This window comes from Micropterus dolomieu, linkage group LG04 (genome assembly GCF_021292245.1).
Source record: "Micropterus dolomieu isolate WLL.071019.BEF.003 ecotype Adirondacks linkage group LG04, ASM2129224v1, whole genome shotgun sequence".
NCBI lineage: Eukaryota > Metazoa > Chordata > Actinopteri > Centrarchiformes > Centrarchidae > Micropterus > Micropterus dolomieu.
The window spans coordinates 22531862-22540963 of NC_060153.1; the positions used below are offsets into that span (position 1 = coordinate 22531862).

At 42.4% G+C, this 9102-nt stretch overlaps 1 protein-coding gene and 1 long non-coding RNA gene across 5 annotated transcripts; one reads left to right on the top strand and one right to left on the bottom strand.

Moving 5' to 3' along the window:
* Window positions 1-947: 947 nt before the first annotated feature.
* Window positions 948-3392, top strand: LOC123969499. 4 transcript variants are annotated; one of them, XR_006824745.1, is made up of 4 exons: window positions 948-1132; window positions 1317-1385; window positions 2547-2642; window positions 3255-3392. It is a non-coding gene; the product is annotated as an uncharacterized LOC123969499 (long non-coding RNA). The 4 variants fall into 4 exon arrangements; XR_006824744.1 differs by having other exon boundaries at window positions 3222-3358; XR_006824743.1 differs by lacking the exon at window positions 3255-3392 and adding an exon at window positions 3124-3176.
* Window positions 3393-3936: 544 nt separating this feature from the next.
* On the bottom strand, window positions 3937-7084 carry LOC123969498 (DENN domain-containing protein 1B-like; the record flags this gene model as incomplete). The annotated part of the gene is given in 8 exon segments (XM_046046957.1): window positions 3937-5636; window positions 5711-5924; window positions 6029-6111; window positions 6365-6472; window positions 6573-6620; window positions 6710-6760; window positions 6853-6893; window positions 6994-7084. Coding segments are annotated over 8 exon segments (1623 nt in total), but the record flags the coding sequence as incomplete, so codon positions are not given.
* Window positions 7085-9102: the final 2018 nt, after the last annotated feature.

A 9102-nucleotide genomic window follows, 5' to 3' on the forward strand; every position in this document is an offset into this window, starting at 1 on the left:
ACCAACAAAATATAACATGTTAATTGGTGAGCTTTAGAGGTGCTGATAGATGGATTTTGTTAACTTTGGACGGAGCCAGGCTAACTGTTTCCACCTGTTTCCAGTCTTTGTGTAAGTTAACTGACTGCAGCTTCATATCTAACTGAAAGACATGAGATCAGCATGGATCTTCTTATCTCAAGCGTATTTCAGGAAACAACATAAAGACTTAAATTCAGTAGCCAATAGCCAAACATTTTTTGTAACGGCTATTAATCATATATATACTTTTTTTTTTTTTAAACAAAGCATTTTAAATCACATTCATCCATCACTTTAATGGGTAATAACCATTTTTTTCTATTAGTTGTATGTCAGATTTCTTACACTTTCAGAGCTCACAGCTAACAGTCAGGCTACAGTAAATCTGTTTGAGAAGTAATTTCTCATACTCTTTCCACAACTGCCATGATCTACTAAGAAAAAGGAAACTTCTGTGTGTAATTCAAATTGACATTTTGTCTTTGCTTTAAACTTGTATTCTGGATGACTCATTCTTTAAACTTCTGATAAGCCCAAGTTCAGCCTAGAGCAGCCACAGTGTGTCTTTGTTCTGCATGTCAGGTGTCCCAATATTTGGACATGAACAGAGTTTGTTTGATTAGTAATAATGAAAGTAGGCCAAGCCAGAAAGCAGTTTGTACTCAGCTGACAAACAAAAACTTTCTAAACTGACAAGGCCTTTTCTCTTTAATAATTAAACTTAACTGTCATAATATCAGTGTGATTGATGATGTTTTTGGCAAGACAACAATAATAGACATTGAACTCTGTGTTCAAACAAATAGCCTACAACATTTAAAAAGAAGAAAGAAAATATTAAAACTTGGACTATTTGATGGGGGTGGACAAACAAACTGTGATGAGCAGCTATTTTTGATTGGCGCACAAGGGACAGGTGACCGGGCTCATTTGCATATGGACAGGTAGGCAGACTGTGAGCGTGGGAGAAAATAGTTTCGGCTGTTCCGCGAACACATCGACCCCTGGCAGGATTAAGAGTTTTCTCTATTGTCCTGAGTAATTTCTTTGAACCAGTCCAGTTACCACAGAACACGTCGTGCATCTCACCTGGACGCGCATTAACTGGCAGGTAACTCCCACTGAATTTAGCACATTTATCCATTCAGAAGTAAACAACACGTAGCCCTAGCTTACGAGTCAAGGTACTGAACAACCGAAACCGTTTTTGAGCGTGTCCGTGAGTCGGAGAGCTTGGAGGAGCACCTTCCTTTCCTTTCTTTACCTTATCAGTGTTCTCATCTGTCATTTCACAGCGGCAGCCTCGTGAGCTGAGAAGACACCGGTTAAACAGGTGAAGCAGCACCCGCTGCATTCCGATGATGGTGAGCTTACTTAATTCTTACCTTCCTTCTACTGCATTGTTATATTCATTTGTATTTTCTTGCCTGTGGTTTCTATCAGGACATATTCTGTAGTTTTGGTGTTGCCTGTCATGTAAACACATAACATGTTTATTTATAGTGTGGTTTAGGCAACACTCATCCCAGTCACAGAGGATATGAGATGTGAAGGATACCTATCATTTTGGCATTGCAAGCACAGGAAATGTGTCGTTTATTTCATTAGGCCTACATATAACTGTTCAACATTTAATTAATCTGCTGATTAATTACTTGTTAGTTGTGTCTATAAAATGTCAGGAAAATAAAGAGCACTGACAGTCAGCTTTCCAGAGCTTGGGATGATGTTGAAAACACAAGTTTAATTTTACTATTATACAGAAATAGTGTTGTGTGTTAGAGATAAGTGTTAATTGACCTCTGGTAAATTTCATGTCCATTCTGTCTGGTGTTATTGGATTGGACTAAATTACATTAAATGATTGTTTATTCAGAAAATAATGTAGTGCCATTTTGACCACTAGTCTTGAACTTGCCCAAGCCATGGCAAAGACATAAATGTTTCTCTTAAACACATTAATTGTATTCCAGTTTGTGTCAGTTTATATGGTATTTCTCCTGGTATTCAAAGCTCTCATTAGCCTGAAAGAAGCATTTCCTTGGCAGTTAAGTTGCCTTCATGTCACTCAGATCATCCAGCGGTGGGGTATTTAGGCTTTAAGACTTGGCCTGGTGGACATTCTTTAACGTGTTCTGATTATTTTATAGAGCAAATCATTCTTCAATGGGTCAGACAATGTATATTAATCTGTATTGAGAAGTCATTTTTTGCCGCCCTACTTCATTAAGTCTTGCACATAATGTATACATTTACCTGAGAAAATGGTGATGATTAAATTATTGTATATTTGTGAAAAAGATATGTCTTTAGGCATTGTGCAAATCCAATTTGGGTAAAATTTGAGGGCACAGTTTAAAATGTGTTAAATTCGAAAGAGGTGAGGTCAGAAAGTGATTTCTGAGAGAATGCCCCATTCTCTCTTAGTTAATGTTGATACCATTTGAAACTTGTACAGTGATGAGACTCCTTTAATGAACCTGTGATTTGGCTTTTTAAAGTGTATTTTTTTGTTTTTTTCCCAGACATCCCTCTGCCATTTGTATCTAACTGATGCTGTGAAGGTTCAGATGTAAGAACGTAGGACTAACACACCTTGATACCTTAAATTCCTCAGGAAGGTGAGTTCAGACAAAACACGGTGGTGTGATCTCATCCCTGTGTAGCTGTTTGCTATTAGGGATATTCTGGTGAAGATATGGAAAGATCCATGTATTTTGGTACCAATAAAAGGGAAAATATGAATTCCCTCACAAGAAAAGCTCAGCTTCATGAAAATATTAATGCATATTATTAGGAATGTTATTCTCCATTCTTTAAAAACAAAATTGTATTCTTTCATGAAGACAAATTTAACATTTTTGCATATTTAGTTGACCTGCTAGTCACAGACTCTCAGACTGTAGATTGTGCTTAAATGCACACAGTGAACATTGTCTTTATTTCCCCATATTCAGTGCCAAATGACACTTTTCTATAGGAAACCACTAACATATTATTCAGTATTACAGACCAAAACATGACAAAGACTTCATTTGACATGCTGCATGTTATCATCAATGATTTTAGCTAGAGTTATACATTTATCAACCCCTCTGACAGCCTGACCTGTGTGTGGGATTCCCTCCCCAGCTGTTTGTCAACATGGCAATGCAGGTGTTAATCCCACCTACAGTGTCGGCGTTTGTGTCTCTGCTCAGCTTAGTGCTGCTGCTGCTGCTGTGTGTCATCAGGAAGAAAAGGAGGATGGAAGGAACATACAGGCCCAGTGCAGAGGAGAGGAAACAGACAGGTTCAGGGGGAACTGAAAAACCTGGCCTGCCACTACCGTTGCCCAAAGAGGAACGCCTCATATGATGAACATATAGAAGTGGCCTCACACACTTTCATTGTGTAAAGCTGTGGATCCGTGTTTGTCCCTTTCACCAGAAATCTTCAGACACACTAAACACTGTTTGTGCCGCACCTTTTCATTTTGGTGATGACAAATAGACTGTCAATTCTGTCACGTGTTTTACTGCATGAAAAGAGCAAATGGGTATCATTTGAGTTTCACTCTCATTACCTTGTATAAATAAGTCACTCCATGTATTCTGCCACATGAACTGAAATGTATTTTGTATTTGTACAGAGGTTGGTCTATTTTTACTGTACTGTGCGTTCTGTATATTTATATATAAAACATATTGTGTTTACACTGTTTCCAGTTATGAAGGATAATGATGAAAACACCGACAATGACTGTGATGCACTTTTATGTAAAGCTCTGAGAAGCTCAATTTCATAAAAAAAATATAACAATCGGTATGTATGCTACACAAGGTGTTCTGTAAATAAAGTAGGAATGTGCACACCCAATGCTACGGCAGTTTTTCTGTCCCTTGTCTTTGAGCATTGAAGGCAAGGGGAGAAGACTTTGATGTTCCAACGGTTTAGTTTATTATGGTTTAAGTTATTTAGAGGCTGTGTGAAGACTTACCAAAAATGGAATAATTATATTCAAAATGTTGTCTTTGTTGGGAAGTAACTGATAGCATACATATCTCTCTCACACACATTCACAATCCGTGACAAATCACATCGCCATACTATAGCTGATATGCAAAACATTCATTGTCCTCACTGTTAGAGGCTTGCTTTATTTCAACCGTGTCGCCTAGTTGCCTTCATTCTAAGTATAATTCACCAGCCATTGCATCAGGTATACAATATTCAGATAAAAACAAATCTTAAATATTTGCTAAATCTTGGCAAGGTCACCTGCCAGCCAGTTTGCATGCGTTCGGATAAGTCTAGTGATCAACTGTTTTTCTTATTGTCAACAAATCCCTTAAGACCAAAATCTTTTAAACTATATTGGCCAAAAACTAGAAACACAACAGTGAGCCACACTATGTCAGTGGCTGACATGTTCCTTCATTACGATGAACACACACTGAAGTTTATTTTGACTCAATCCCGCATTCACTGTCCTGCTGATGTAAATACTCACAAGAGCATCAAATCTGACTGGCTGAAAAAAAAGTCCCAAGCAAATGCATTATATACTTAAAGATCTTCAATAGAAACCAGTGGGCTTGGGGTATTTGTTGACAGTAGAAAACTTAGATTGTCACCAGCCTAATCCATTAAGCTTCAAATTTCTTTTTAAGTTCAGACACTTTGATTGGAGGCAAGTCTTCCTGCTCCTGTCCCTCTGAGCGGTTGTTCTCTTGTGATATATTTGAGTCACATGGTGGTTGAGTTTGTGCATTCCCCCAGCTCCGAAACGTGTTGCAAGGTCTCCCAGGTTCAGCCAATTCCTTGGTCCTGTGCTTTACTTGAAAGCCCTGGCTATTTGCCTGAGACTGGAAGCGTGCTACAGCAGATAGCACTTTAGGAGGAGTGGGAGTCTGCCTCATCTCCCGCTCCTCTTTCTTTACTGCTTCTTCACTGCTTTTTTCCTCACCTGCTGGAGGTTCAGGGTCAACAATGACACTCTGAGGCCCAGGTGAAGCTGCGGATTTCAGATTGTCCTTCTGTCCTTGGTGCTCCTCCACAGGATGATGGAGATTCAGTTCGTGTAAAGATCCTGTCACCTCTTCTCCTATCTCCTCCTGCTTCTCATTCCCCTCTTCTTCTCTTGCTACACTTTTCTGCATTTCATTTGTTTCTTGCTCCATCCCTTGTCCCTCAACTACCTCCTCACTCTGATTTTGCTCACCTTCCCTCTTTTCTTTTAGCCCTTCATCCTCTCGCTTCGTTTCTTTCACAGGGTCGCCTCTTAAACTAGCTCTCTTTTCCTGACCATCTTCCTTTCCCTCTTCCTCTAACTCCACTTCCTTAAAGTTATTTCTGCCATCTGTTTCTTGGTTCCCATTTATTGCTACCTTCACTTCTTCCTGTTTCTCTCTAACCTCCCCCTGTCCACTTTCCTGCTCCCCCATTTCACACGTTGCCAGGAGACTCTCTATCCCCTCCTCCTCTGGTACACTGGTGTCAGGGCACAGCCAGTCAGAGTCCTCTGTCAGGTCTGACAGCTCCTCTGTGGTTTCCAGATTCCAGCTGTGCAGGCTGCCACTGCCGCTGATGGATAGAGACAGGCTCTCCTGGCTGGGGTTGCCTGGAAAGCCTCGCTGGAAAACCAACAGCCGATGTTAGACTAGAAATCACATTTGTATGTGTGTGTGCCAGTTCTTTGTCTTCTTACCTTCGTTATATAGTCATGACTGTCCGGTCCAAACAGATCCAGGCTGCGTGTGCCGTACAGCAGGCCACGCTCATGGGAACTGCGGGAGCTGAGCGTGTCGAAAATCTCCCCAAGTAGATCCATCTCCTCTGGGTCACACAGCATTGAGTCCTCCCCGTCCTCTTCATCTTTCTGGAGCTCAGAGTCAGGCTCGACCACAGGCCCAGAGACAGCTCTGATGCACAGAGATAACAAAACACAATGGCACAAACAAGAAAATACATGCCGCGTTTTCTCATATTTTTTTTCCTGGGTTCTTTTCCTGGCCATCTCTCTCACCCATCCCATGTATCTTCAGTGTCCTTCGTGTTCTCCACGTCTCTGGGAGCCCTAAGTTTGTGAACAGGCCGACGGGGACGTGACTGACATGAGGCAACATAGAGTAACGAAGCAAAGAGATAGCAATGCAACATTCCCCCAATAGAAGTAACAGATGATGGGGTCACAGTAAAGCGTCAGAAATGGAGCAATAAAAGGTGCAAAATAGCACATAGAAGCAGTAGGACAATAGACAAATTAGGTAATGATGGAGGATATATGTAAATGTTCCAATTTTATAAAATATTTAAAATATTATTTAAATAATATTATATATATGTTTGAGAAAGAGCTCACCATCCCAAAGTGTTGTGTGATTGGCAGACGGTTCTGCAAGCAGTCAGATTGGACACGCCGGTGTGACACTGATCCTCCTCTCTGAAGGGTGCGCTCTTCATTGTGGGCCTGCGTTATACACAAACACACACACAAGGAGGAAGTATTGCAATAAAACCCCAGCAGAATTTGACTAAAGCGAAGCACATACCCACATAAACTGACCCACCTTGTGCATCATCAGATTTTTCAAACCAGACTTAGCGAGACCTTTAGCCTGGGGGAGATTAAAATGATTACGTTTTTGTTATGCAGACTGAATTAACATGCTCTACTCCGGGCAAAAACACCTTATCTTGTACTCACCCTCATGTTTGCTTTGGTCTTCATGTTAAGGATGAGCGCTCCTCCCCCCTTCTGTCAAAAGCAGGAGTGCATCTGTGTTACACTTTTCAACAAGATTGGAACATAAATTTGAAACTGTTGCATTAAAGATGAAAAGAATTTACCTTTAAATTACCAACTAACTGTTGATAAGATTTGCCTCTTCCTGCAAGTACACAAAAATACATAGGACAGAAGTGATAAGTGAATAATAGGAAATTTGACACACACAATACACACGGACACACACAAACACAGATACACACCCGCCGTTGTTTCACACTTAAGGATCTCCTCTTCAAAGAGATCATCTGGTTCCTTCCCTTTGTTCAGAATATCCAGGCGGCCATCAATGAACTAAAAAACATATTTGGTCATTTCTTTAATTATTTGATCAAAATATATGAAAATGCTCACTCATTTACAATAAGGATGGCCAGTCCCACTGACTTCCCAAAAGATTTCCCAGTATTATTAACCACCTTTAAACTGTGTGATTTTAAAGGGATAGTAAGTGATTGTAACGATAGGCTACAAAATTTCCATCTGACGATGTTAAAGATCGGGAGGGGGGAGAGGGATAGCATTCGTCTTACGTGCATGTGGATATTTCACAAGCACGGACCAGGTAAAGCAGCATTGAACACAGAGGGTGCAGATGTTGGTGATAGGCTGCCTATTTAACAAGCCAACAAGCAGCTCACCTGCTGCTGTGATAACGGATCACGGGTGGAAAAATACCGGGAAAACACGGTTCCGTGCCTTTTAGGCGACTTTATAAAACGCATTGCTGATGGAGAACATGGAGTTGACAGAGAGAGGCGGAGCAAGCCGCTGCATGATGCCAAGCTCAGTTCAATTTAGTTCAGTCCAGTTTATTCACAAAACATTAAAATACAAGTACAATCATTAGAATCATTAGCTTGTAGGGGCGCAAACACTAAGCATATATATATGTAAGCTACTTTGTTGAGTAGAGGCTTTTATTTTGAAGTGGGCGAGAAACGGAAGTTGTGATGCTGTTCCGGTTCAACAATGTGCAAGAGACGAAGAAAAAATAAATAAAGATGTCCCGTCTTGGTTCAGACAACGGAACCTCCGTGTTGTTATTTTGGTAGCCACATAAAACGTGTAGGCGAACTAATAACCGCTTGGTTACATTGGTGGCAGCGGTGGCCGTTTTGCTATGACGTCCGCCGAAGACAAAGTGTAGTTTGTGAGACTGTCGAGGTAGTTTGTGAAAGTTTCAGCTAGTTAGCTCATGTTAGCCACTGCTAACACGCGCGTAGCTTCACTTTGTACAGTGTTAGGCTAGCACGAGTCGGGGAGTTCATGCCGCGGTTTCGCCAGGCGGTTGTAGTAGGTAGTGAGGGTAGGCAGGAATTACATGCATGAAGACAATAACACGCGGCAAGATGTGGAAGTATGACGAGGACCCCCTGGACTGCAGAGAGCGGCGTAGGGAAAGGCCATTTGCAGGCAATGTGAGGATTGAACTGCCGCCGCCCTTCGCGGGAGAGGAGAAACAAAGCTTTCCCTGCTGGGCCAGGCAATATGAGGTCGCTGTGAAGGCGCTGGTCGGCGGCGTTGGAGGCGACTGTGATTACGAACTGGCGAGGATTTTGCCGACGCGACTGACCAAAGCTGCTTTTCTCTTGTGGGATAGCCTGCCAGCGGCTGTTCAGGCCGACTATTCTGCAGTGAAGGAGAGGTTGCAGGAAGCATTTGGACAAAGACATTTTCTGGACTGTTTTCGGGCTAACCTCTCTGCTCGTCCACGTGCTTCAGGTGAGAGTTTGGAATTATATGCAGCAGAAATAAGCAAGCTAGTTCAAGAAGCGTTCCCTGGCTATGGTGACATAGCTCAGAAGGAGGAGAAATTTCGCAGGTTTCTGGCTGGACTTGATCCGACTTTGAGGGCCAAATGTCACTAACAGGGGGCTACTGATCTGGAAGAGGCTCTGGTCATTGCTGGCCGTTGTGAAGTGGCCAGAGAGACGTTAAAGATGGACTATGTCAACACGTGCGTACAGCAGCCCCCTGCTGGGGGTGGTGCAGCTGCTATGGTGCATTCCATATCGGATGGAGGTGGTTTGTAGAGAGCTATGGACGGACTTCATGAAGAAATGAGGGAGATGAGGATGGAAATGAGACATCTGGCAGAGGAAAATAACCGACTGAGATCCAGTGACGGGAGAGGCAGGCTGAGAACCTCCCCACCAGGACGAGAAGGTCAGTGTCAGTGTGCTTGTGGGGAGCAGGGCTGCCTGTTACGTCGCCCCAGAGATGATCGGAGAGGGCGTTCACCTGACCGCGGCTGGCGTGAACGGAGAGCTGTGTGGGGACCCGAGGAAAGGTGGGATGCCCGGGTGCCC